Genomic DNA, 27,661 nt, shown 5'->3' with positions numbered 1-27,661 from the left:
CATTAACCAAATAATTACAGACACCAGATACTCTTATTAAACAAACATATTTAACTACAGAAATATCACTAAAAATGCTCAGCAGCAGCATGCTATGGATGAGTGCACACTAGCACAGATAAGAAGACCCTGTAACCCACAGATCATGATCAGATGAGAGAGAGCCAGAAAGGTGGTAAAGAACCACTAGGTTAGAGTGGTATCTACAGGTGAAAATTGGCATAAACACTATGTGTATGTGCACTAGGGAAATACGTATTTTTCCATTATAATACAATTGGGTGTAACTGTATATATAAAACCTTGATACATGATTGTTATGTTTATGTGTTTTATTTGGATGATGGATTCCAATAAGTAATAACCAATTGTTAAATATATCCATGTGCAAACCTGTTGTGTAACACTGGATGCCGAATCTTCACACTTTCAAATCGATTGTATATGTACCATACAAATATAAAGTGTGTTGTTGGTCACCGCGTTGAACTGGATATTATGGCAATGGTGAGCCATTTAAAGACTGTCACATAATAATAGAAGTTGAATCATGACTGGTTTCTCTTTTTTTCTTGTTCTTTGTTTTATGATTGCAGTTATTTGTAAACATTGGTAAAAACATGCACAAAAGAGTATCAAATATATGCAAATGGATTCTACTTTGTTTTTTTCATCAATTTTAATAAGAATTAATAAAGGTTATATTTTAAAATTATTGATCACATGAATGTACAACTTACATTGATTTGAGTGCACCCAACAAAGAGTGTTCTTTTCTTTCCTATTGTTTTTTAATAGATGGAAGAGAACCATCATACAGTATTTTTGCCATCGATGGATAAACCATTGACTAACCATCGATGGTCGACTGAAAATCCTAGTGTAGAGACAGAATATAAAAACCCTCATGATCTTACCTGTCTTTTATAAATGGGTTAACTCTGCAGTCTTCTGTGAGGAACTTGACCACATCCAAATGTCCTGGTAGAGTAAAATACAAGTAAAAAAAATGAGCAAAAGCCACTGCATTTTTATTATCTCAGAATTGTCTGTCCTGGCCTTTTATCCCCATCTTACTTACCTTCAGCAGCTGCCACATGTAGGGCTGTCCTAGAGTCATAATCTGTTTGATCCATGCTTATGGCAGACAGAGCAATTCTAGAATTAAGAGCGGAGATTCATAAAATGCATAGTCATAAACCAACTTTTAAAATATTAATCACAAAAATAAGAATACAGCCCAAAGTTAGCTTATACATGCCATTCTGTAACGGTAATCTTGAGGCAGGAGCGCATTAACAATGGGGTGGATGGAGCTGCAGCTCCAGGCTCCCCATTGAAAATAGGCCCACAGGAACCCATGCAGTGTAGCCAGTGTTGATAGGAAAAAAAGGAGATTTATGGTAGGACTTACCATAGTTAAATCTATTTCTGTGAGGTACACTGAGTTCCACAGAGAATACATCGCGGGTGTAGAGGTAGATCTTGATCCAGAGACACCAACAGGCTAAAGCTTTAGACTGTCCCAGGATGCATTGCGGGGCCTACTCTATATAACCCCGCCTCCAGGCACTGTGCACTCAGTTTTAGAGTTGGTGCCTTCATAAGCAGGTCACTTAACAGTGGGGGGCTGCGCCAGGCAGCCCTGAAAAAGCTATTTAGAAGACTTCAAGGGCTGCAGAACTTCATATGTCCAATGCAGAAGTAGGTAAAAGAGAAGGCAGATGTTAGTCACATAGAACCACGCTTTCACGACAGGAGAAGGGACTATCGGCTAATGCCATACAAACCCAAAAAAGAAAGTGCATCAGGGTGGGCGCCCTGTGGAACCCAGTGTACCTCACAGAAAGAGATTTAACTATGGTAAGTCTACCATAAATCTCCTTTTCTGCAGTGGGGTACACTGTGTTCCACAGCGAATACATCGGGGATGTCCTAAAGCAGTTCCTCAAGGGAGGGGACGCACCTTAGTGGGTATAAGAACCCTGCGTCCAAAGGAAGCATCCTAGAAGGCGGAAGTATTAAAGGCATAGAACCTAATGAACGTGTTCACTGAGGACCATGTAGCCGCCTTGCACAATTGTTCTGCGGACGCGCCACGGCAGGCCACACAAGAAGGTCCAACAGACTGAAAAGAATGGGCCTTAATACCAGCAGGAGCCGGAAGCTCAGCCTGCACATAAGCTTGTGCAATCACCATTCTAATCCATCTGGCCACGGTCTGTTTATTCACAGGCCAGCCACGTTTGTGGAAACCAAAAAGTACAAAAAGAGTATCTGACCCTCTGATAGAGGCTGTCCTCTCCACATAAACACAGAGAGCCTTACCACATCCAAAGACCGCTCTTTGAAAGACAAGTCAGAAGAGATGAACGCCAGAACCACAATCTTTTGGTTAAGGTGAAAAGAGGACACCACCGCAAGGCAAATAACTGGGACGAGTTCGGAGAACTGCGTGGTCACAATGAAATATCAAAAAGGGTGGACGACAGGACAAATCGCCTAAGTCCGATACCCTTCGGGCAAAGGCAATAGCCAATAAGAAAAGGCTGTGAGCCATTTAAGTTCCACTGACTCAAGAGGTTCAAATGGAGACTCTTGCAGGGCATTCAGGACAACAGACAGATCCCATGGAGCCACAGGAGGGACATAGGGAGGCTGAATCCGAAGTACGCCCTGAGTGAATGTATGAACGTCACGAATAGATGCAATTTTTCTCTGAAACCACACCGACAAGGCAGATATGTGAACCTTGAGGGAGGCCAGATGAAATCCTAAATCCAGGCCTTGTTGCAAAAAAGCCACAAGCTTGGAAGTACTAAACTTGTAGGCATCGTAATTCTTAGCAGCACACCAGGTGAAGTAAGACTTCCAGACCCGATAATAAATCCGTGCAGAAGCTGGTTTGCCTTTAGCATAGTGTGAATAACCACCTCTGAGAATCCTTTGGCCCTCAGAAATGAAACTTCAAGAGCCACACCGTCAAAGCCAGTCTGGCCAGGTCCAGGTAGACACAAGGGTCCCGAACGAGGTGGTCTGGGCGTTGAGGAAGTAGAAGAGGACGCTCTATCGATAGACCCTGTAGGTCTGAGAACCAATGCCTTCTGGGCCACGCTGGAGCGACTAGAAGCAGTATTCCTCCTTCTTGCTTGAACTTCCATAGTACCCTGGGCAGAAGTGACATTGGAGGGAACATGTAGGGCAGCCGAAAGTTTCATGGAATTTCCAGTGCGTCCACGAACGCTGCTTGAGAATCCCTTGTTCTTGATCCGAAGACCGGTACTTTGTGATTGTGTCGTGACGCCATCATGTCTACATCTGGTAGACCCCACGTGTCCACTAGGAGTTGAAAGACTTCCTGATGAAGACTCCACTCTCCGGCGTGCATGTTCTGATGACCAAGGAAATCCGCTTCCCAGTTGAGGACTCCCGGAATGAACACTGCCGATATTGCTGGCAGATGGTGTTTCGCCCAACGAAGGATTTTTGAGACTTCCATTATTGCCATGTGGCTTAGAGTGCCGCCTTGATGGTTTATGTATGCCACGTGGTGGCATTGTCTGATTGTACTTGAACAGGCCTGTTCTGTATCAGAGGCAGGGCAAGAGTCAAAGCATTGAACACTGCCCGCAATTCCAGTGTGTGTATCGGGAGGAGAGATTCCTCCTTGGTCCACCGACCCTGGAGAGAGTGTTGCTCCAGCACCGTGCCCCAACCCCTCAGACTTGTGTCTGTAGTCAGTAGGACCCAGTTGGGGATCCAGAAGGGACAGCCCCTTCTCAACTGTTGGTCCTGCAGCCACCAGTTCAGTGACAGGCGAACCTCCGGAGTCAAGGAGATAATTTGAGACCTGATCCGATGAGACAGGCCATCCCACTTGGACAGGATTAACCTCTGTAGAGGACGGAATGAAATTGAGCGTACTCTACCATGTCGAAAGCCAACACCATGAGGCCTAGTACTTGCATCGCCGAGTGTATCGACACTCTTGCGCGAGAGAGGAAGTATCTGATCCTGTCCTGAAGTTTCAGGACTTTCTCTGGAGACAGAAACAGTCTTTGGCTGTGTGTGTCCAGCAGTGCCCCCAGGTGCACCATGCTCTGAGCAGGGACCAGTGAGGACTCCTTCCAGTTGACGAGCCACCCGTGGGCTTGTAGGAAGTTTACCGTAAGTTGTAGATAACTGAGGAGGACATCTTGGGAGTTCACCATGATCAGCAAGTCATCCAGATACGGCAGGATCCTGATTCCCTGACGACGCAGATGAGCCGTCATCACAGCCATAACCTTAGTAAAGATCCGAGGGGCCATGGCCATTCCAAACGGCAGAGCCCGGAACTGATAATGAAGGTTGCCAATAGCAAACCGCAGATATTGCTGATGCGATATGGCAATAGGTATATGCAGAGAGGCATCTTGTATATCCAGGGATGCCATATAATCTCCGGGTTCCATGGTCAGTACAATCGAGCGCAGCGTTTCCATACGGAACTTGGACACTCTCACAAATTTGTTCAGTGATTTGAGGTTGAGTATAGGCCGGAAAGACCCATTGGGTTTCGGGACTAGAAACAGGGTCGAGTAATATCCTCCGCCTTTCTGGGACAGGGGTACCGGCACTACCGCTCCTGTATCCAGGAGGGAACGCACAACCAGGTGTAGAGCTTGCGCCTTCAACGGGTCCGAAGGGATAACCGTCATTCGGAATTGGCGAGGGGGACATCTCTTGAAAGAGACTGCGTACTCGTGAGAGACGACTTCTCGTACCCATGCGTCTGAAGTGGTCTTTAACCAGACCTGGGTGAATTGCAGAAGTCGGCCTCCCACCCTGGGATACTCCAGGGGGAGGCCCGCTCCATCATGCAGCAGGCTTGTCTTGTTTGGAAGCAGGCTGACGGGCAGCCCAGGATTGTTTTGCTTTGGGCTTAGTGGTTTTGGGAGCACAAGCTTGTCTTGTGTGTGCCTGACCTTTTGCTTTCCCTTGAGGTCGAAAGGAACGAAAAGTGGTACTCTTTGCCTTCTGTGCTGAAGGATTAGTATTTGGGAGAAACGCAGTCTTAGCAGCGGCTAAGTCAGTTACAATCTTATTCAGATCCTCCCCAAATAAGCTGTCTCCCTTAAAAGGGAGCACCTCCAAGGTCTTTTTGGAGTCCAGGTCCACCTTCCATGACCCATCCACAGAATTCGGCGAGCCAGGATGGACGTAGTCGACGCTTTGGCCGCCATCACAGCTGCCTCAGAGGACACCTCCTGAATGGAGTGGGGGGCAATGGCAATATGAGACAGATATATCCTGAGGCAGCTCTTCCTCTATAGCCTGAACCCATGCATCAATTCCTTTTGCTGCCCAGGAGGCAGCAATAGTGGGTCTATGTACAGCACCTGTAAGGGAGTAAATAGACTTCAGGCATCCTTCAACACGTTTATCTGTTGGTTCCATCAGTGAGGTGACAGTTTTGACAGGCAGAGTAGATGACACCACAAGACGGGTGACATGGGAATCCACCGGCGGCAGATTTTCCCACTTGTTACACAACTCAGCGGAGAGAGGATAACGAGCTAGCATCTTTTTAGACAGGGAGAATTTATTTTCTGGAGATGACCAGGGTTCCTGACGTATGTCTACCAAATGGTCAGAGTGTGGTAAGACTACTTTAGTTACCTTCTGACGTTTAAATTTATCAGGCTTTTTAGACGCAGTACTGGGATCTACATCATCATCGATTTGTAGAATCAGCTTAATAGCCTCCACTAGGTCAGGGACATCAACTTGCATTGTAGTTTCCTCGTCAGAATCAACTGTATCTGTGTCTGAAAGATCAGTATACTTCTCATCCTATCAGAAGTATCATCTGAGATATTAGTGGATTGTGAGGAGGTGGCCCGCTTAGATGACCCCTTGACCACAGAGGGGCGTGGGGTAGGTTTTTGTCTAACCAAAGACTGATTCAATTGTTGTATCTGGGTAGACAGAGTATCCGCCCAGGGCGGATTTACCATAGGGACAATATGTGGCTGCAATGGCACAGGAGGTTCCACAGGGGCGTAAAGCGTGTCACAAGCATATTTGAGAACGCCGCCCAAGGTGGTTCCTGATTGGTTACAGAAGCAGTGGGCTGGCTGGGAGATGTATGGCACATATTACACAGACCATCCTTCAAAACTTCCCCCTCAGGCAAATCCTTGGTGCATGCATTGCATGATGCAGGAGCATACACGGATTTCCCGCCCTTTGTGGTAGATATTATAATGAATGTAACCTTAGAGCGTAACAATAAGATATAGCCAGACATATAATACCTGCAAATAAATCCCCTATTTATGTGTCAGAAAATGCAAAACACAAGCAGAGAATAAATGCTGTATGAGGTGACTGAAATACACAATAAAATACACTTAACTGCAAATACTGCGCAGCACTATATAATAGACCCTGACGCACCTAGTCCCCTAGGGTACAGAATACAGTGATAGCTATAGCATGTGATACACTGAAAGTGAAATTCACACAGCAGATACAGGCACAAACAGTCACAGTGACAATGCAGATAATTAGTCAGACAATAAAACTGCACTGGACTAGTTATATAATAAGAATTTACTTACCGATAATTCTATTTCTCATAGTCCGTAGTGGATGCTGGGGACTCCGTAAGGACCATGGGGAATAGCGGCTCCGCAGGAGACTGGGCACATCTAAAGAAAGCTTTAGGACTAACTGGTGTGCACTGGCTCCTCCCCCTATGACCCTCCTCCAAGCCTCAGTTAGGATACTGTGCCCGGACGAGCGTACACAATAAGGAAGGATTTTGAATCCCGGGTAAGACTCATACCAGCCACACCAATCACACCGTATAACCTGTGATCTGAACCCAGTTAACAGTATGATAACAGAGGAGCCTCTGAAAGATGGCTCACAACAATAATAACCCGATTTTTGTAACAATAACTATGTACAAGTATTGCAGACAATCCGCACTTGGGATGGGCGCCCAGCATCCACTACGGACTATGAGAAATAGAATTATCGGTAAGTAAATTCTTATTTTCTCTAACGTCCTAAGTGGATGCTGGGGACTCCGTAAGGACCATGGGGATTATACCAAAGCTCCCAAACGGGCGGGAGAGTGCGGATGACTCTGCAGCACCAAATGAGAGAACTCCAGGTCCTCCTCAGCCAGGATATTAATTATGTAGAATTTTACAAACGTATTTGCTCCTGACCAAGTAGCTGCTCGGCAAAGTTGTAAAGCCGAGACCCCTCGGGCAGCCGCCCAAGATGAGCCCACCTTCCTTGTGGAGTGGGCATTTACAGATTTTTGGTTGTGGCAGGCCTGCCACAGAATGTGCAAGCTGAATTGTACTACAAATCCAACGAGCAATAGTCTGCTTAGAAGCAGGAGCACCCAGCTTGTTGGGTGCACACAGGATAAACAGCGAGTCAGTTTTCCTGACTCCAGCCGTCCTGGAAACATATATTTTCAGGGCACTGACAACGTCTAGCAACTTGGAGGCCTCCAAGTCCCTAGTAGCCGCAGGCACCACCAATAGGTTGGTTTAGGTGAGACGCTGAAACCACCTTGGGGAGAAACTGAGGACGAGTCCTCAATTCCGCCCTGTCCGAATGGAAAATCAGATAAGGGCTTTTTCAGGATAAAGCCGCCAATTCTGACACGCGCCTGGCCCAGGCCAGGGCCAACAGCATGACCACTTTCCATGTGAGATATTTTAACTCCACAGATTTAAGTGGTTCAAACCAATGTGACTTTTGGAACCCAAAACTACATTGAGATCCCAAAGTGCCACTGGAAGCACAAAAGGAGGCTGTATATGCAGTACCCCTTTTACAAACGTCTGAACTTCAGGGACTGAAGCTAGTTCTTTTTGGAAGAAAATTGACAGGGCCGCAAATTTGAACCTTAATGGACCCCAATTTCAGGCCCATAGACACTCCTGTTTGCAGGAAATGTAGGAATCGACCCAGTTGAATTTCCTCCGTCGGGCCTTACTGGCCTCGCACCACGCAACATATTTTCGCCAATTGCGGTGATAATGTTTTTGCGGTTACATCCTTCCTGGCTTTGATCAGGATAGGGATGACTTCATCCGGAAAGCCTTTTTTCCTTCAGGATCCGGCGTTCAACCGCCATGCCGTCAAACGCAGCCGCGGTAAGTCTTGGAACAGACAGGGTCCTTGCTGGAGCAGGTCCCTTCTTAGAGGTAGAGGCCACGGATCCTCCGTGAGCATCTCTTGAAGTTCCGGTTACCAAGTCCTTCTTGGCCAATCCGGAGCCACGAATATAGTGCTTTCTCCTCTCCATCTTATCAATCTCAGTACCTTGGGTATGAGAGGCAGAGGAGGGAACACATACACTGACTGGTACACCCACGGTGTTACCTGAGCGTCTACAACTATTGCCTGAGGGTCTCTTGACCTGGCGCAATACCTGTCGAGTTTTTTAATCATGTGGACGACTTCTGGGTGAAGTCCCCACTCTCCCGGGTGGAGGTCGTGCTGAGGAAGTCTGCTTCCCAGTTGTCCACTCCCGGAATGAATACTGTTGACAGTGCTATCACATGATTTTCCGCCCAGCGAAGAATCCCTGCAGCTTCTGCAATTGCCCTCCTGCTTCTTGTGCCACCCTGTCTGTTTATGTGGGTGACTGCCATGATGTTGTCCGACTGGATCAACACCGGCTGACCTTGAAGCAGAGGTCTTGCTAAGCTTAGAGCATTGTAAATGGCCCTTAGCTTCAGGATATTTATGTGAAGTGATGTATCCAGGCTTGACCCTAAGCCCTGGATATTCCTTCCCTGTGTGACTGCTCCCCAGCCTCGCAGGCTGGCATCCGTGGTCACCAGGACCCAGTCCTGAATGCCGAATCTGCGGCCCTCTAGAAGATGAGCACTCTGCAACCACCACATGATGGATACCCTTGTCCTTGGTGACAGGGTTATCCGCTGATGCATCTGAAAATGCGACCCGGACCATTTGTCCAGTAGGTTCCACTGGAAAGTTCTTGCGTGGAATCTAACGAATGGGATTGCTTCGTAGGAAGCCACCATTTTTACCCAGAACCCTTGTGCATTGATGCACTGAGACTTGGTTCGGTTTTAGGAGGTTCCTGACTAGCTCGGATAACTCCCTGGTTTTCTCTTCCGGGAGAAACACCTTTTTTTTTTTTTTTCTGGACTGTGTCCAGGAACATCCCTAGGAAACAGAAGACAAGTCGTCGGAACCAGCTGCGATTTTGGAATATTGAGAATCCAATCGTGCTGCCGCAACACTACCTGAGATAGTGCTACACCGACTTCCAACTGTTCCCTGGATCTTACCCTTATCAGGGAATCGTCCAAGTAAGGGATAACTAAAATTCCCTTCCTTCGAAGGGATATCATTTCGGCCATTACCTTGGTAAAGACCCGGGGTGCCGTGGACCATCCCTACGGCAGCGTCTGAACTGATAGTGACAGTTCTGTACCATAACCTGAGGTACCCTTGGTGAGAAGGGTAAACTTTGACATGAAGGTAAGCATCCTTGATGTCCCAAGACATCATGTAGTCCCCTTCTTCCAGGTTCGCAATCACTGCTCTGAGTGACTCAATCTTGAATTTGAACCTCTGTATGTAAGTGTTCAAAGATTTTAGATTTTAGATTTAGAATCGGTTTCACCGGGCCGTCTGGCTTCGGTACCACAATAGTGTGGAATAATACCCTGTTCCCTGTTGCAGGAGGGGTACCTTGATTATCACCTGCTGGGTGAATGGCTTCCAAAACTGCCTCCCTGTCAGAGGGAGACGTCGGTAAAGCCGACTTTTGGAAACGGCGAGGGGGAGACGTCTCGAATTTCAATACGTACCCTTGAGATATTACCTGAAGGATCCAGGGGTCTACTTGCGAGTGAGCCCACTGCGCACTGAAATTCATTAAGAACGGGCCCCCACCGTGTCTGAGTTTGTAAGGCCCTAGCGTCATACTGAGGGCTTTTGCAGAGGCGGGAAAGGATTTCTGTTCCTGGGAACTGGGTAATCTCTTCAGCCTTTTTCCTCTCCCTCTGTCACGAGCAGAAAAGAGGAACCTTTTGTCCGCTTGCCAACAAAGGACTGCGCCTGATAATACGGCGTCTTATTTTGAGAGGCGACCTGGGGTACAAACGTGGATTTCCCAGTTGTTGCCGTGGCCACCAGGTCTAAAAGACCGACCCCAAATGTCCCCTTTTAAAGGCAATACTTCCAAATGCCGTTTGGAATCCGCATCACCTGACCATTTTACTGGTAGAATTGGACAACGCACTTATACTTGATGCCAGTCGGCAAATATTCCGCTGTGCATCATGCATATATAGAAATGCATCTTTTAAATGCTCTATAGGCAATAATATACTATCCTTATCTAGGATATCAATATTTCCAGTCAGGGAATCCGACCATGCCAACCCAGCACTGCACCTCCAGGCTGAGGCGATTGCTGGTCGCAGTATAACACCAGTATGTGTGTGAATACATTTTTGGATACCCTCCTGCTTTCTATCAGCAGGATCCTTAAGGGCGGCCATCTCATGAGAAGGTAGAGCCCTTGTTCTTACAAGCGTGTGAGCGCCTATATCCCCCCTAGGGGGTGTTTCCCAACGCACCCTAACCTCTGGCGGGAAAGGGTATACAGCCAATACTTTTTAAGAAATTATCAATTGTTATTGGGGGGAAACCCACGTATCATCACACACCTCATTTTATTTTTCAGATTCAGGAAAACTACAGGTAGTTTTTCCCTCACCGAACATAATACCCCTTTTTGGTGGTACTCGTATTATCAGAAATGTATAAAACATTTTCCATTGTCTCAATCATGTAACGTGTGGCCCTACTGGAAATCACGGTTGTCTCTTCACCGTCGACACAGGAGTCAGTATCCGTGTCGGCGTCTGTATCTGCCATCTGAGGTAACGGGCGCTTTAGAGCCCCTGACGGCCTATGAGACGTCTGGACAGGCACAAGCTGAGTAGCCGGCTGTCTCATGTCAACCACTGTTTTTTTATACAGAGCTGACACTGTCACGTAATTTTCAACAGTACATCCACTCAGGTGTCGACCCCCTAGGTGGTGACATCACTGTTACAGACACTCTGCTCCGTCTCCACATCATTTTTCTCCTCATACATGTCGACACAAACGTACCGACACACAGCACACACACAGGGAATGCTCTGATAGAGGACAGGACCCCACTAGCCCTTTGGGGAGACAGAGGGAGAGTATGCCAGCACACACCAGAGCGCTATATATATATACAGGGATAACCTTATATAAGTGTTTTTCCCCTTATAGCTGCTGTATGTTTTAATACTGCGCCTAATTAGTGCCCCCCTCTCTTTTTTTAACCCTTTCTGTAGTGCAGGGAAGAGCCAGGGAGCTTCCCTCCAACTGAGCTGTGAGGGAAAATGGCGCCAGTGTGCTGAGGAGATAGGCTCCGCCCCCTTTTCGGCGGCCTTATCACCCGTTTTTCTGTATATTCTGGCAGGGGTTAAATGCATCCATATAGCCCAGGAGCTATATGTGATGCATTTATTGCCATGTAAGGTATTTTTATCGTGTTTTATTGCGTCTCAGGGCGCCCCCCCCAGCGCCCTGCACCCTCAGTGACCGGAGTATGAAGTGTGCTGAGAGCAATGGCGCACAGCTGCAGTGCTGTGCGCTACCTTATTGAAGACAGGAACGTCTTCTGCCGCCGATTTTTCCGGACCTCTTCGCTCTTCTGGCTCTGTAAGTGGGCCGGCGGCGCGGCTCCGGGACCCATCCAGGCTGAACCTGTGATCGTCCCTCTGGAGCTAATGTCCAGTAGCCAAGAAGCCCAATCCACTCTGCACGCAGGTGAGTTCGCTTCTTCTCCCCTTAGTCCCTCGATGCAGTGAGCCTGTTGCCAGCAGGTCTCACTGAAAATAACAAACCTAAACTAAAACTTTCACTAAGAAGCTCAGGAGAGCCCCTAGTGTGCACCCTTCTCGTCGGGCACAGAAATCTAACTAACTGAGGCTTGGAGGAGGGTCATAGGGGGAGGAGCCAGTGCACACCAGTTAGTCCTAAAGCTTTCTTTAGATGTGCCCAGTCTCCTGCGGAGCCGCTATTCCCCATGGTCCTTACGGAGTCCCCAGCATCCACTTAGGACGTTAGAGAAATATATATATATATATATACAAGTGACAGGCTGTATAGCAAACAGCGGCACTCAGAGACTGACGAAGCCAAAGTAAGGTGCTAGTGCTTTTATTCCATGGCTGGTGGTTCCAACGTTTCGGGGCGCGCAAGCCCCTTTTTCAAGGTGAGCCAAATACAAAGTGAAATGAACAATACAAAAAACTTTTGCCTTTATGGTGAGAAGGACCCACGTGTGGGAAGGGCAGCAGCGTCCGGGGGAGCGTGGAGCTTCCGTCCCGGATCTGATGACGTGAAAGTGCCGCGGTCACGTGACGTCCAACGCGTCTCAGGCCGCCGCGTTGCCATGGCATCATGACGCTTAATGATTGTCATGGATGTCTGGAGCAAACGCGGGTGTCGGGGTCGCGGAGGAAGCGTGACTTGGGCTGGGGGTGTGCAATTAGTGCTGTCATGTGTTAAAAACAGAGAAGGAACATTACTGATGTGCTGTCATTAAATTAAACAGATCATTAAACATAAACGAAGACCTGGGATAATGGCATCACTAGAGTCATGGCAACGCGGCGGCCTGAGACGCGTTGGACGTCACGTGACCGCGGCACTTTCACGTCATCAGATCCGGGACGGAAGCTCCACGCTCCCCTGGACGCTGCTGCCCTTCCCACACGTGGGTCCTTCTCACCATAAAGGTAAAAGTTTTTTGTATTGTTCATTTCACTTTGTATTTGGCTCACCTTGAAAAAGGGGCTTGCGCGCCCCGAAACGTTGGAACCACCAGCCATGGAATAAAAGCACTAGCACCTTACTTTGGCTTCGTCAGTCTCTGAGTGCCGGTGTTTGCTATACAGCCTGTCACTTGTATGAATTTCTCCAGAGGGCACCGGAGCAACAATATTCCGCTTTCAGGAGAGTGCCGATCCGACATCAGCTTCTACCTACAGGACTCCAGCACCATTGTTGCTGCCGTCCATCTGGGATAAGGCACCCCCAAACTCTGAACACGTGAGACTTTTTAACCTTGATTCTTCCTGTTACCTTGTGATGAGCACGAACCACAGAAGTCCAGCACAGCACCTTTTGCACTGTAGCACTTTTACATCACCTGCACTTTATAAGGAAGATCGTTCCTGCCTTTTGGAATATCTCGCACTCTTGCACTTTTTTTCTAATTACAAGCCTGGATCAATTAGGGGTCTTGGCACAATATGTCACTACCTACGGCACGCGGAGCTACATCCAGCAACCAGGCCAAACTATACAGCTTCACGAGCGCAGATGCCGACCGACTGCTATTCACTGAGGGACTTACCCCTGCTGACGAAGAGCTCTGCATGGACGATATCTACCACCAACTACTCAAACTGAAAAAAAGAGAAGTGGACTATCTGATGCACGGGATCTCTCTGTCCAACTACTACCGTGAAAAGATGATACCCAGAGGCTTTCACATTCGCAACGTTCCCACAATTGGAAGATTCAATGCAGACTTCTGTGACCGCTGGACAGGAATCCTTAATAAATGCAGCATGGATCTCATGCTGCTGGTGGTGGAGGAAGCCGGCAGGGAACTAAAAATCACCAGGGAAAAGATCCAGTCCTTTGAACTTGAGCATCATTCATTGCTCACCATGGATAGCAGTCAAGCATCCATAAAGAAATTACAAACGGCCTGCGACAATCATAAAAAGGAGTTAATCAAATTCAAACGGGTCAAACAACTGACAGTCCAAGAAGACTACGAAACGAATCGAGTCTACCGATGGCTTTCCGGGGGGGAACCCGGAGAACATAAGCCATACAATTATCGATCAAGATTCAGCTGGCGAAAGCGAAGGGAAGAAAGACAGAAAGATAACGTCACCTCTAATAGCGACAGCGATTTTGTCCTAGCGGACTCAGAAGGTCCCCCTGAATCCCAAGAGCCCCCTTTAGGGGCAAAGCCTGCCACAGGGGCAGGCGCAAAAACCAGAGGACGCCCACCCGCAGGGGACAACAAAACAAAAGGCTCCAGAAACAACAAAAAGTTAATATGATTTACAATCTCTCCGATCGAGATTTCACTACACTAGAAATCCAAGTGTTGAATCATGGCCTTTCATTTGTCCCCACAAATGAATTTGATGAATTGACCTGGCAAACTGAACTTCATAAATTTACCCGCAAACTCCGCCTACAAGAGCACTTTCAAGATCAGGCACCAGCTACTAGTTTGGAACCGCATCAGACCTTCATTAATTCTGTCCGAATTTCCAAATTCGATCCACCATCGTCCAATCCATCGATAAAGACCTTCACAAGATTACTGGATGAATCCATGACGAAATACACCCATGCTAATCAGAGCCATCATTGCAACATGTCACGCTCTGAATTCAAAGCTTTGAAGAAGATGGCCACTTACAAGGATATCGTAATCCGCCCCGCCGATAAGGGGGGCGGAATAGTCATTATGAATTTGAGTGACTATAAACACGAAACATATCGACAGCTGGGTGACACGTCAGTCTATGAAGCACTGGCTGCTGACCCAACCAAACAATTTAAAGTCGAAGTGGACAACATCCTCGACTCAGCATGTACCACAGGCTTAATAACCAGTAAACTATGTAAAGCTCTCAAACAAGACTTCCCTGTTGTTCCCTTGTTATTCTTAGTTCCCAAAATACACAAAAGTTTGGACCATCCTCCTGGCAGGCCCATAATTTCCGCGCACAAAGCACTTTACCAGCCCATTTCCATCTTTCTGGACAGTATATTGCAGCCACTCATTCTGGAACAACCTAATCATATCAAGGATACCACCAGCTTTTTAAATCTACTCAAAACCGTTGGCACGGTACCCATGGAGACCATCATTTGTACGGTGGATATTTGCAGCCTGTATACCAGCATTCCGCACGATCAAGGGCTAGCGGCAATGAGATCATTCTTAATTAAATCTAACATGAAAAATTTTAATCATAACTTATTTCTTCAACTACTTGAATTAACATTGATCCGTAATTATTTTCTATTTGACGGAAAATTCTACCGGCAACTAAGTGGCTGCTCCATGGGCAGCAATGTATCCCCCTCGTTTGCCAACGTCTTCATGTTAGAGGAAGAACAGGCAATGTTCTTTAACAGTGATGAATACACACAATATATTCTACATTATTCCAGATACATTGATGATGTATTTTTACTTTGGACCGGCGGTAAAGAAAGATTTGAGAGGTTTATTGAAGTTATCAACACCAGACGGTCCCCTATCAGAGTCACATCGCAGTGTGACCCGAGCAAATTAAACTATCTGGACGTCAATGTCATCATCAGGGAAGGCGTGATATACACTGAAGTGTACCACAAGCCCACTGACAAAAATACCCTCTTACGCTACAACAGCCACCATCCCATAGCCCTTAAGAAGGGGCTTCCTAAGTCTCAATACATCAGGGCAGCCAGAATTACCAGCGATCCTGCCAAACTTGAATCCACTCTGAAGGATGTCACTGAAAGGTTCAAGGAGAGAGGTTACGACAGTAGATTACTACTTGAAGATGAACAAAGAATTTCAACCACAAACAGAGACCAACTCCTAATATCCACAACCAAGAAGAACCAGGACATCATACCATTTGTGTCACAATATAACACATCCAGTGCAGTGATTCCACGGGCCCTCAAAGCACTGTGGCCCATAGTCTCTACTGATAAAAATCTAACCGGGTTACGGAGGAAAAGGCCCATGATGTGTTATAAAAAAGGCAGAAGTATCAAAGACTTCGTGGTACACCCAGACATTACAGGGTTCGACTCCGTGCCAACCTCTAATTTTTTAACTAAAGCAGCAGGCTGCTACAAATGCTTAGGTTGTGAGACATGTAAAACAATGATTACTGGCTCAAAGTTCAAATCCACCTCGACAGGCACTTCCTATAACATCAAGCATGTACTTACCTGCACTACGACACATATAGTCTATTTAATTACCTGTCCATGCAAATATCAGTATGTGGGTAAAACCATACGCAATGCCAGGGAACGCTTTGCTCTGCACAGGTCTGCTTTAAAAGCGGCATTACTAACAAAAAAGTCTGAACAACCTGTCGCTAGGCACTATGTGGATAAACAACACACATCGAAGGACCTGCAATTTCAAATTATCGACCACATTCCTATCAACCTAAGAGGTGGAGATAGAGCAGCTACCTTACTCAGACGCGAAGCAACCTGGATGTACAAATTGGACACCGTGAAACCGAAAGGTCTCAACGACAGAATACAATGGAGTGTCTTTTAAGTAATTACTCTCCCCATTGGTTCTTACCAGGACTAAAATGGACGTTTTCAACTTTCACACTTCTGGCTCTGGACCACCATGCCATTTCTAAAACTCTTACCTTAGTGACTTACGTCTGTCTTATAGCATTTACCCTTTATTTGCGTATCAGATCGATGGTTGTTGTTTTTACTATGCTAGTGTACAGCCAATCAGAAATATATAGAATATTTGGATCAACTAACTGACAGACTATAGTGATGCCATTATCCCAGGTCTTCGTTTATGTTTAATGATCTGTTTAATTTAATGACAGCACATCAGTAATGTTCCTTCTCTGTTTTTAACACATGACAGCACTAATTGCACACCCCCAGCCCAAGTCACGCTTCCTCCGCGACCCCGACACCCGCGTTTGCTCCAGACATCCATGACAATCATTAAGCGTCATGATGCCATGGCAACGCGGCGGCCTGAGACGCGTTGGACGTCACGTGACCGCGGCACTTTCACGTCATCAGATCCGGGACGGAAGCTCCACGCTCCCCCGGACGCTGCTGCCCTTCCCACACGTGGGTCCTTCTCACCATAAAGGTAAAAGTTTTTTGTATTGTTCATTTCACTTTGTATTTGGCTCACCTTGAAAAAGGGGCTTGCGTGCCCCGAAACGTTGGAACCACCAGCCATGGAATAAAAGCACTAGCACCTTACTTTGGCTTTGTCAGTCTCTGAGTGCCGCTGTTTGCTATACAGCCTGTCACTTGTATGAATTTCTCCAGAGGGCACCGGAGCAACAATATTCCGCTTTCAGGAGAGTGCCGATCCGACATCAGCTGCTATATATATATATATATATATACAATACAATGCGCGGTCTGAGACCGGATGTATAGATCAGAATACTTGTACAATATATTCTGGTAGAGGTACACTTGTTCTTAACTAACGCTGGCTTAAAATGACATGTAGAATGCTTAAGTGTCTGTAGAATCACAGCACTGATAAATCAGGTGGATTTAAAGAGGAGACCTTGCCCTGCAGTCCCGGAGACCAGTCGCAGCTACTGTAATAAGATGGCGCCCAAAGTCTCAGTCAGGTAGTGAGGGAGAGTGTGAGGCAGCTCCAGGGTGGGAACACCAGTAGTAGATGGCGCCTGGAGCTGGGGAGGGGCTACAGGTCAAGCGCTTTATCCCCTATGCTGGTCCTCACCACCAGGTACTACGGAGCCTTATTAACAATTAATAAATGTATTATCCGACCTGTACTCCTATGCCCTGGTGGATAGTGGGGTCCCTGCACGGCCACAATGTCCACTCCAGCGTTGCGGTCCGTCTCCTTAGACCGCGACCGGAACGCAATTTAATGGCGGGACCCACCTGGGGTACCCTCTGACCTCCTCCCTTACAAGCAGCCACGCGATCCAGGAGAGCGTCTGTGGTGGTGTGCCTAGGAACCGGAGCGCCTCCGCGGCAAGTACCCGGGAACAGAGCCAGCGGGAGTATGTGACGCCGCTGGGGAGGTGATGGAGCCACAGTACATTATGTCACACTGAGATATGAAGTGCTGCAACCCTTGAAGTCGGGTGGTCTTCAGTATGCCGACTGACGGGATAACGGCGCACAGTATACCGGCGCCGGAATCCCGACAGCCGGCATACCGACAGCCGGCATACCGACACTTATTCTCCCTCGTGGAGGTCCACGACCCCCCTGGAGAGAGAATAAAATAGCGTGGCGCGCATAGCGCGCCACCATGCCCGTAGCGTGGCGAGCGCAGCGAGCCCGCAAGGAGCTCATTTGCGCTCGCCACACTGTCGGTAAGCCGGCGGTCGGGGTTATATAGAGGAGGCCCCGCAATGCATCCAGGGACAGTCTAAAGCTTTAGCCTGTTGGTGCCTCTGGATCAAGATCCATCTCTACACCCCCAATGTATTCCCTGTGGAACACAGTGTACCCCGCTGCAGAAAATCCTGTAACCACCAGCAGCTCAGCTCACTCATGTCCCTACTGCCTGAAGTAGCCCCGACCCCGAACCAGCCAGCTGAAGCCCCGATCACCCCACAGCCTTTCTGAAACTCTGCCCTGGCCTGAATCTGCCTGAGGCTCCACTCTTAGACCCGTCTGAAGCTCTGCCCACAGGCCAATTGGTAGCTCTGCCCCCATTCCATCCGAAGCTACACTCTTTGGCCCATCCACAGTTATTGCTTATCATTCCCACTACAATCAGATGCTGGATGAAAGAGGGGTAGGGCCTGTGAGGAGAGCCATGCCCGAGGATGTTGTCACTGTCATGGATATCAGAGCCGAGCAGGCGTGCAACACACCCATCGAGAAACTGCACACACAACGCCCGGGGGGGTCTCCTCTCCCCTTATTTCAGTAAGTGGTGTCTTTGTCAGTAAGTTTATCTGTGTTGTGTGTGTCAGTAAGTAGTGTCTATCAGTAAGTGGTGTCTGAGTCAGTAAGTGTGTGTGTCAGTAAGGGGTATCGGTCATTAAGTGGTGTCTGTTACTAAGTGTGTGTGTCAGTAAGGGGTATATGTGTCAGTAAGGTGCATCTGTATCAGTAAGGGGTGTCTGTCAGTAAGTGGTGTCTGTCAGTAAGTTGTATCTGTGTCAGTAAGGGGTGTCTGTCAGTATCTTCCAATAAGTAGTGTCTGTGTCAGTAAATTTGTCTGTGTCAGTAAGTCTGACTGTCAGTGTGTTTGTGTAAGGGGAGTCTGTCATTAAAGGGTGTATGGAAGTGTGTCTGTGTCAACAAGTGTTCGTGTCAGTAAGGTGTGTCAGTAAGTAAGTGTGTCTGTGTCAGAAAGTGTGACTGTCAGTGTGTTTGTGTCAGTAAGTGAAATCTGTGTCAATAAGTTTATCCGTGCTGTGTGTCAGTAAGTAGTGTCTGTGTGTTATGCACACCAGTGCCTGCAGGAAAGTACTGGTGTCAGAACTGTTATGCACTCCAGTGTCTGCAGGAATGTACTGGTGTTTGAACTGTTATGCAAAACAAATGGACTCACAGACAAACTGGGGAATATGACATAACGTACACAGAAGGTAGTAGGGTAACAAAATACACACAAAGTGAACAGAGAAGCCCAGAGGCTAAGGAACTCGGTATCTCCCTTGTATTAGAACTGCACAGATGGAAAAAGCAAGATGTTGTGTTTTAATACGTAGAGAACCCGAAATGCTGTTGCTAAGGGCAACAGCAAAACCCTAAAGGGTTACCAACGGGTGTGGCAGTAAACTCCTTGGTCAGAGATGGAATGATAGACACAAGGAGAGTCTCCACAATCCTATTTCTCACTTGCAGTGCACAGGTTTTAGCTTACTGCCACTAAACTGACCCCTGACACCTAGCACAGTGAGACAGGATTAGACAGGCAAGTCTTAGAATACAGCCGCAAACTTGCTAAGTTCACAGAGTAGTAACAGAACCCCAGCAAGCTAAACGACTGACTCCAGTCTTACTGCTAGGTCTGGATTGGCAGAGTGTAATACCAAATCCCCAGGCCTATTTGCAGTAAGCAACAAACAAATACAAAGCTACACAGTACTGGCTAACTTTCATGAACTGACTAACCAACAAAGATTCAGCAGCATCTGCTTACCCTGAAAAGAGGCCTTATAAAGCAGGTGCTGTCCACGCCCCACTCAGACCTCACAGACTGTGAGCACAAAAACCAGCACCGGATTCCCTGCCGTGCACAGAGCCTATAACCACTGCACAGCAAAAGACCCGAACCGGAGTATCAGCTGCGCTCAGGTTACTCCACTAGCACTTGTCTCCCGGTTGCCATGACGACGTGGCAGCACAGGGCAGGAGACCCTAACAGTACCCCCCCTCTGACGAGGGGTCAAAGAACCCCTACCACCGGGTTTATCGGGGAACTGCGAGAAGAAAGAGCGTATCAGTCTGGGGGCATGAAGATCACAACTGCGCACCCACGACCGCTCCTCCGGGCCATACCCCTTCCAGTGCACCAAAAATGACAGCCGACCCCGAACCACCTTGGAGTCAAGAATCCTTTCAACAACAAACTCCCTCTGGCCACGTATCAGAAGAGGGGAAGGTCTTCCACTGGAAGAAGGATTACTAATCGCCCGTTTTAAAAGGGAACAATGAAATGTTTTATTGATACCCAAAGAACGGGGCAGATCTAACTGAAATGCCACCGGATTGATAACCCTGGTGATCATATAAGGGCCGATGAACCGGGGCCCTAACTTATGAGATGGCTGTCTCAACTTCAAATTCTTGGTAGACAACCAGACGAAGTCTCCTAATTTGAAGCTGCAGGGTCTTTTCCGCTTATCAAAAACCCTTTTGGTCACTAATGACACAGACACAAGGGCTTTCTTCACTTTCCGCCAAATACCTCTAAGGACCGAAACCACAGAGGAACCACCAGGCGTGGAGTCCAGGGGGTCAAAAGAATTGGCCTTAGGATGATGCCCATACACACAAAGGAAGGGAGAGATCCCTGTAGCAGAGTGAGCCGCGTTGTTATAGGCAAACTCCGCCATGGACAGATGAGCAACCCAGTCAGTCTGACACTTGGAGACATAACACCTGAGGAACTGCTCCAAGGACTGATTCACCCTTTCAGTCTGCCCATTAGACTGCGGATGGTAGCCTGACGACAAGCTGACAGAAATCTGGAGATCGGAACAAAATGCCCTCCAGAATTTGGCCACAAACTGGGATCCGCGGTCAGAGACCACATCAAGTGGCAACCCGTGGAGACGCACAACATGCAGCATAAATAATTCAGACAGGCGTCTGGCTGATGGCAGCCCAACCAGTGGAACGAAGTGCGCCATCTTCGAAAACCTGTCAACGACAACCCAGATGGCTGTCATCCCCGAGGATTTGGGCAAGTCCACCACAAAATCCATTGAAATGTGGGTCCATGGCTTAGATGGGATAGAGAGTGGATGTAATGGGCCAACAGGAACCCCTCTAGGAGTCTTATTTCGGGCACAGATGTCACATGCCCGAACCCACTGATCCACATCCTTAGCCACCGAGGGCCACCACACCGCCCTAGATAGCAACTCCCGAGTTCTGGCAATACCCGGGTGACCTGCCGACTTCTTGGCATGGAATTCCAGGAACACTCGCTGTCTTAACCTAGGAGGCACAAACAAAAGACCTACCGGAAGGTCTGGAGGAGCCTGCTCCTGTGCTCTAAGGACTAATGATAAGAGGTCCTGGGTAATGCCCACTTTAATACATGATGGGGAAACAATGGGCAACGGCTCCTCGGTGGTCTCCTGGATTGGAGCAAAACTCCGCGAGAGCGCATCAGCCTTGATGTTTTTTGACCCAGGGCGATATGTTATCAAAAAATTAAAGCGAGCAAAAAACAAAGCCCATCGTGCCTGCCTGGCATTGAGACGCTTCGCTGACTCTAAATATGCCAGATTCTTATGGTCAGTGAGAATTGAGACCACAAACTTAGCCCCCTCAAGCCAGTGTCTCCACTCCTCGAGTGCATCCTTAATAGCCAACAATTCCCGGTTACCCACGTCATAATTCATCTCGGCAGGCGAAAATTTACGGGAAAAGTAAGCACAGGGATGAAGGCGATTATCAGACACTCCCATCTGAGAAAGCACTGCCCCAATACCCATCTCAGAGGCATCCACCTCCACCACAAAAGGACGCTCTGGATCTGGGTGTCGCAGCACCTTGGCCGAAACAAATGCCCTTTTGAGACGGGCAAAAGCCGCTTTAGCCTCACAAGACCAGTGAGCAACATCCGCCCCTTTCTTAGTGAGTGCCACCAAGGGCGCCACTATAGACGAAAATCCAGCGATAAATCGTCTATAAAAATTCGCAAAGCCCAGGAAACGCTGAAGCGCCTTCAAACTAGTGGGCTGCACCCAATCCAGGACTGCCTGTACCTTGGAACCCTCCATTTGGAAACCTTCTGGGGAGATAATATATCCTAGAAATGCGATTTGCTGAACTTCAAATTCGCACTTCTCCAGCTTCGCCCCAAGCCGGTGGTCTCTGAGTTTCTGGAGGACTAAGCGTACATGCTTCCGATGTTCCTCCAGGGAATGGGAGAAGATTAGGATGTCATCTAAGTATACAACTAAGAATCTATCCAAATATTCCCTGAGCACATCATTCATGAAATCCTGGAAGACTGCCGGGGCATTACAGAGCCCAAAAGGCATCACCAAATATTCATAATGCCCTGAGTGGGTATTAAAGGCAGTCTTCCATTCATCCCCCTCTCTTATTCGGATTAGATTGTACGCACCGCGTAGGTCAATCTTAGAAAAAATGGTGGCAGTACGAAGCTGGTCAAACAAGACCGAAATGAGAGGCAGTGGGTATGAGTTTTTAATCGTGATACGGTTCAATTCCCTGAAGTCGATGCAGGGTCGCAACGAACCGTCCTTTTTACCCACGAAGAAGAACCCCGACCCAACTGGAGACTGTGAAGGTCTGATAAATCCCTTAGCCAAGTTCTCCTGAATGTACTCTGCCATAGCCTGAGTCTCAGGACGTGACAGGGAGTACAACCTGCTCTTGGGAAGCTTAGCATTTGGCAACAAATCAATGGCACAGTCATAGGGGCGATGGGGAGGTAGTACCTCTGCAACTTTTTTGGAGAACACGTCCGCAAAATCTGCATAACACCCTGGCAATCCTGGCAAACTTAGCTGCGAGAGCCTGACTGGAAGGCTCAAGCAACTCCTGAAACAATCAGTACCCCAACTAAGAATCTCCCCAGAGACCCAGTCAAATTGAGGATTGTGGGCCCTTAACCAGGGTAACCCCAACACCAATGGGGCAAAAGTACAGACAGTCACATAAAAGGACAATTTTTCAGAGTGTGTGGCTCCAATAAACAAAGAAATCTGGCTAGTGCAAGAGGTAATTTTACCTTGGGATAATGGTTCCCCGTTTAACCCACAAATCTCAATTTCCGATGCCAAGGGTACTAAGGGAACAGAGTGTTTCAGGGCGAATTGGCGGTCCATAAAAACCCCGTCGGCCCCACTGTCCACAAAGGCCTCAGTCTTGACAGTTTGACCGAGGATCTTCAAGGTCACCGGAATGATAAAAGTCTTCTTGGGAAATTCTGACTTCTGGCCTGACAGGATATTTCCCATCACCCTCAGGCCCTGAAGTTTTCCGGCTTTTCTGGGCATGATACTACCACATGACCTTTATTCCCACAGTACAAACACAACCCCTGCTGTCTCCTCCGCGTCTTCTCACGCGAGGAGAGGCGGGTAGCCCCAATCTGCATAGGCTCCTCAGAGTCTGAGGTTCCCTTGGGAAGGAAGGAAATCTCAGTCTCCCTTTCAAGCCTACGCTCTCTCAGCCGTCTATCCACCCGGATGGATAACTGCATGAGCTGATCCAAGCTATCAGGCAAGGGATATTGTACCAGTTGGTCCTTTATCTGGTTAGAAAGACCTCTTCGGTACTGGTGTCTCAGGGCTGGGTCATTCCACTGGGTATCATGGGCCAACCTCCGAAACTCCGTACAGTAAACCTCAACTGGCCTTCGCCCTTGCTTAAGGATCGAAATCTGAGCCTCGGCTGAGGCCGTCTTGTCAGGGTCATCATACAACATGCCCAGTGCCGTAAAAAAAGCATCAACACTTTTAAGCGACGGACAGTCAGGCTGCAACCCATATGCCCAGACCTGTGGGTCTCCTTGTAGCAAGGAAATCACTATGCCCACCCGCTGAATCTCCGACCCAGAAGACTGAGGCCTAAGCCGGAAGTATAGCTTGCAGCTCTCCTTTAAACAAAAGAACTGCGAGCGATCTCCAGAAAAACGATCCGGGAGATTTACTTTCGGCTCCTTAACCCCTGCAGGTGCTGCTGCTGCGGGAGCTCCGCCAGCAGCCTGGGAGGTGTGCATTTTAATGGACAAATCATTAAATTGTCGAGTCAGGACCTGCACCTGATCGACCACCTGTTGCAACGTATTTTGAGGGGTATGCTCCATATTCCCACAAAATTTCAACAGGAGTATTAGGCTGCTGAATATGTTATGCACACCAGTGCCTGCAGGAAAGTACTGGTGTCAGAACTGTTATGCACTCCAGTGTCTGCAGGAATGTACTGGTGTTTGAACTGTTATGCAAAACAAATGGACTCACAGACAAACTGGGGAATATGACATAACGTACACAGAAGGTATTAGGGTAACAAAATACACACAAAGTGAACAGAGAAGCCCAGAGGCTAAGGAACTCGGTATCTCCCTTGTATTAGAACTGCACAGATGGAAAAAGCAAGATGTTGTGTTTTAATACGTAGAGATTCCGAAATGCTGTTGCTAAGGGCAACAGCAAAACCCTAAAGGGTTACCAACGGGTGTGGCAGTAAACTCCTTGGTCAGAGATGGAATGATAGACACAAGGAGAGTCTCCACAATCCTATTTCTCACTTGCAGTGCACAGGTTTTAGCTTACTGCCACTAAACTGACCCCTGACACCTAGCACAGTGAGACAGGATTAGACAGGCAAGTCTTAGAATACAGCCGCAAACTTGCTAAGTTCACAGAGTAGTAACAGAACCCCAGCAAGCTAAACGACTGACTCCAGTCTTACTGCTAGGTCTGGATTGGCAGAGTGTAATACCAAATCCCCAGGCCTATTTGCAGTAAGCAACAAACAAATACAAAGCTACACAGTACTGGCTAACTTTCATGAACTGACTAACCAACAAAGATTCAGCAGCATCTGCTTACCCTGAAAAGAGGCCTTATAAAGCAGGTGCTGTCCACGCCCCACTCAGACCTCACAGACTGTGAGCACAAAAACCAGCACCGGATTCCCTGCCGTGCACAGAGCCTATAACCACTGCACAGCAAAAGACCCGAACCGGAGTCTCAGCTGCGCTCAGGTTACTCCACTAGCACTTGTCTCCCGGTTGCCATGACGACGTGGCAGCACAGGGCAGGAGACCCTAACACTGTGTCAGTAAGTGTGACTCAGTGTTTGTGTCATGCCTTCCAAATGCTAATCCTATACATTTGTTTGCATGTGTGAGAAGGCATTGTATTGGATTAGCATTTGGAAGGCATGCTGGTCCCTGTGGCGCTAATGGGAGATCCCAGGGGTGTCTCCTAAGGTAAGCTAGCCCTCAATATGGATGTATTTCTTTATGGGCCTTTATCATAAGGCCTTACTAGAGACAATTACATGGCCCTAAGTGGGCACTATTATCATGTAGTATAGGGACTGCCGATAATCAGAGAAGCTGTGAAGCGGTTCGACAGCTTATCATGTATTTGCAAATATATGTAACAAATATCTTTGAAATTCTATCACCATATAGTTTTCAAATAGTGTTACAAGTATTATTTGGTGTGCAGTGGGATACCAGGGAGGGAAATGAACCCCCCTTTCTGTTTGCTGTGACCCCTCCCCTTTTATGCACCTGATAAATATTGCCAGATTGATTGAGCTGCTACCGTTGTGTTTGTTTGCAAGTGCGTTTGTGTCAGTAAGTGGTGTGTGTGTATGTCAATCAGTAGTGTCAGTGTCAGTAAGTGGTGTCTGTCAGTAAGTTTATCTGTGTTGTATATGTCAGTAAGTGGCATCGGTCATTAAGTTGTATATGTTCAGTAAGGGATATCTGTCACATCACTCAGTGTCTACCTAACCACGTGTCTTTATCCTTCCCCCCTAGTCTCCTACACCTACTCCTCCCTCCCCTCCTCTGTCTCCCCTCCATCTCTCTGTATTCTTTCCCCTCCTTTCCTGTTACCCCACTTTCACTCACGTCTACCCCATGGTCCTGCTACCCCACAACTCAACCCTGCTCCATCCCTCCCTTCCCTGTCACCTCCCCACACCCCCATCCACATCACACTGACCTCCCTCCCAGCCCACCTCCTGCAGTTTCCCCTCCTAGCTCAGGCACCCGCACCATCACTACTCAATCATCATCCCTGCCCACAAAGTTAATCTCTCCTCATCGCTACAGCAACCCAGATAATCTCATTCACATCTCTCCCACAAACCCATACCCCCTATCCTGTGCCCTCTGGAATGCCAGATCTGTTTGTAACAAACTGGTCCCCACTCATGACCTTTTCATTTCCAACTCCCTACACCTACTAGCCATTACTGAAACTTGGATTACGCCCTCTGACACTACCTCTCCTGCTGCTCTCTCTGCTGGGGGCCTCGCATTCACACATACACCCGACCTGGGGTTCGCCATGGGGGTGATGTTGGGGTCCTTTGTACCTTCTAGTTACTCCTACCAACTCATACCACCAGAACCATCCCTTACATTCTCTACATTTGAGGTCCATACTATACGCCTCTTCCAACCAGTCCATCTTAGAGTAGCTGTCATTTACCGCCTCCCTGGCGCTGCTTCCAAATTCATCGACAACTTTGCTTCCTGGCTTCCTCACTTCCTCTCCTCTGACATTCCCTCCATTATCCCAGGCGATTTCAACATCCCTATTGACATCCCCAAACAATCCCCTGCCTCTAAACTCCTTAACCTCACCTCTTCACTTGGTCTCTCCCAGTGGACCTCCTCACCCTCCCATGTGAATGGGAGCTCACTGGATCTGGTCTTCACTCACCGCTGTGATATTTCTGATTTTTCCAATTCCCCATTTCCCCTCTCTGACCACCACCTGCTTTCCTTTAACCTATCTCTCTCGACTTCCCCATCTCTACCTCCCAAGGCTACCATCACTAAGCGTAACATTGAGGCTACTGACACCACATTCCTTTCCTCCCTGTTTGACTCACTTCTCTCTCCTATTCTCTCTCTCTCATGCCCTGAACAAGCCACTTCCATATACAATGCATGTCCATATACTTCTGCTCTTGACTCTGTTGCTCCACCAACCACTATTCACCCTCGCAAATTAACACCTCAACCCTGGCACACCAAATGCTCACGTACTGCTGAGCGTCACTGGAGGAAATCACGCTCTAAGGCAGACTTCCTCGATTTCAAACTGATGCTCTCATCCTTCAGTGCTGCCCTTTCTCTTGCTAGACAGTCATACTTCAAGAACCTCATCTCCTCCCAGTCTTCCAACCCCCGACGCCTCTTTGCCACTCTCAACTCACTCCTCTGCCCACCTCCACCTCGTCTCCCTTCCTCACTCTCTGCTCTTGACTTTGCCACTTACTTCACATCCAAAATTGACTCAATACGTAAGGACATCACATCACACCAGACCATCAGTAACCAGCTTTCTCCCATCCATTACCACCCCTCCCCATCCCTCCCACC

The 27,661-nt window shown here is 47.9% G+C and overlaps 1 protein-coding gene across 6 annotated transcripts in view; it reads right to left on the bottom strand.

The window, feature by feature from the left end:
- The window catches only part of GLS2 (glutaminase 2), a 285,083-nt gene that overhangs the window by 5,940 nt on the left and 251,482 nt on the right, over positions 1-27,661 (bottom strand). For all 6 annotated transcript variants that reach the window (XM_063952557.1, XM_063952563.1, XM_063952561.1 and 3 more), the window contains 2 exons: positions 1,082-1,158; positions 918-981 (listed from right to left, as the gene is read on the bottom strand). In XM_063952557.1, the coding sequence (XP_063808627.1) occupies positions 918-981; positions 1,082-1,158 (141 nt within the window). The remainder of the gene's footprint in view (positions 1-917; positions 982-1,081; positions 1,159-27,661) is intronic.

Source organism: Pseudophryne corroboree, chromosome 2, assembly GCF_028390025.1.
Source record: "Pseudophryne corroboree isolate aPseCor3 chromosome 2, aPseCor3.hap2, whole genome shotgun sequence".
In the NCBI taxonomy this organism is placed as follows: domain Eukaryota; kingdom Metazoa; phylum Chordata; class Amphibia; order Anura; family Myobatrachidae; genus Pseudophryne; species Pseudophryne corroboree.
This window is presented reverse-complemented; position numbering and strand designations above follow the sequence as displayed.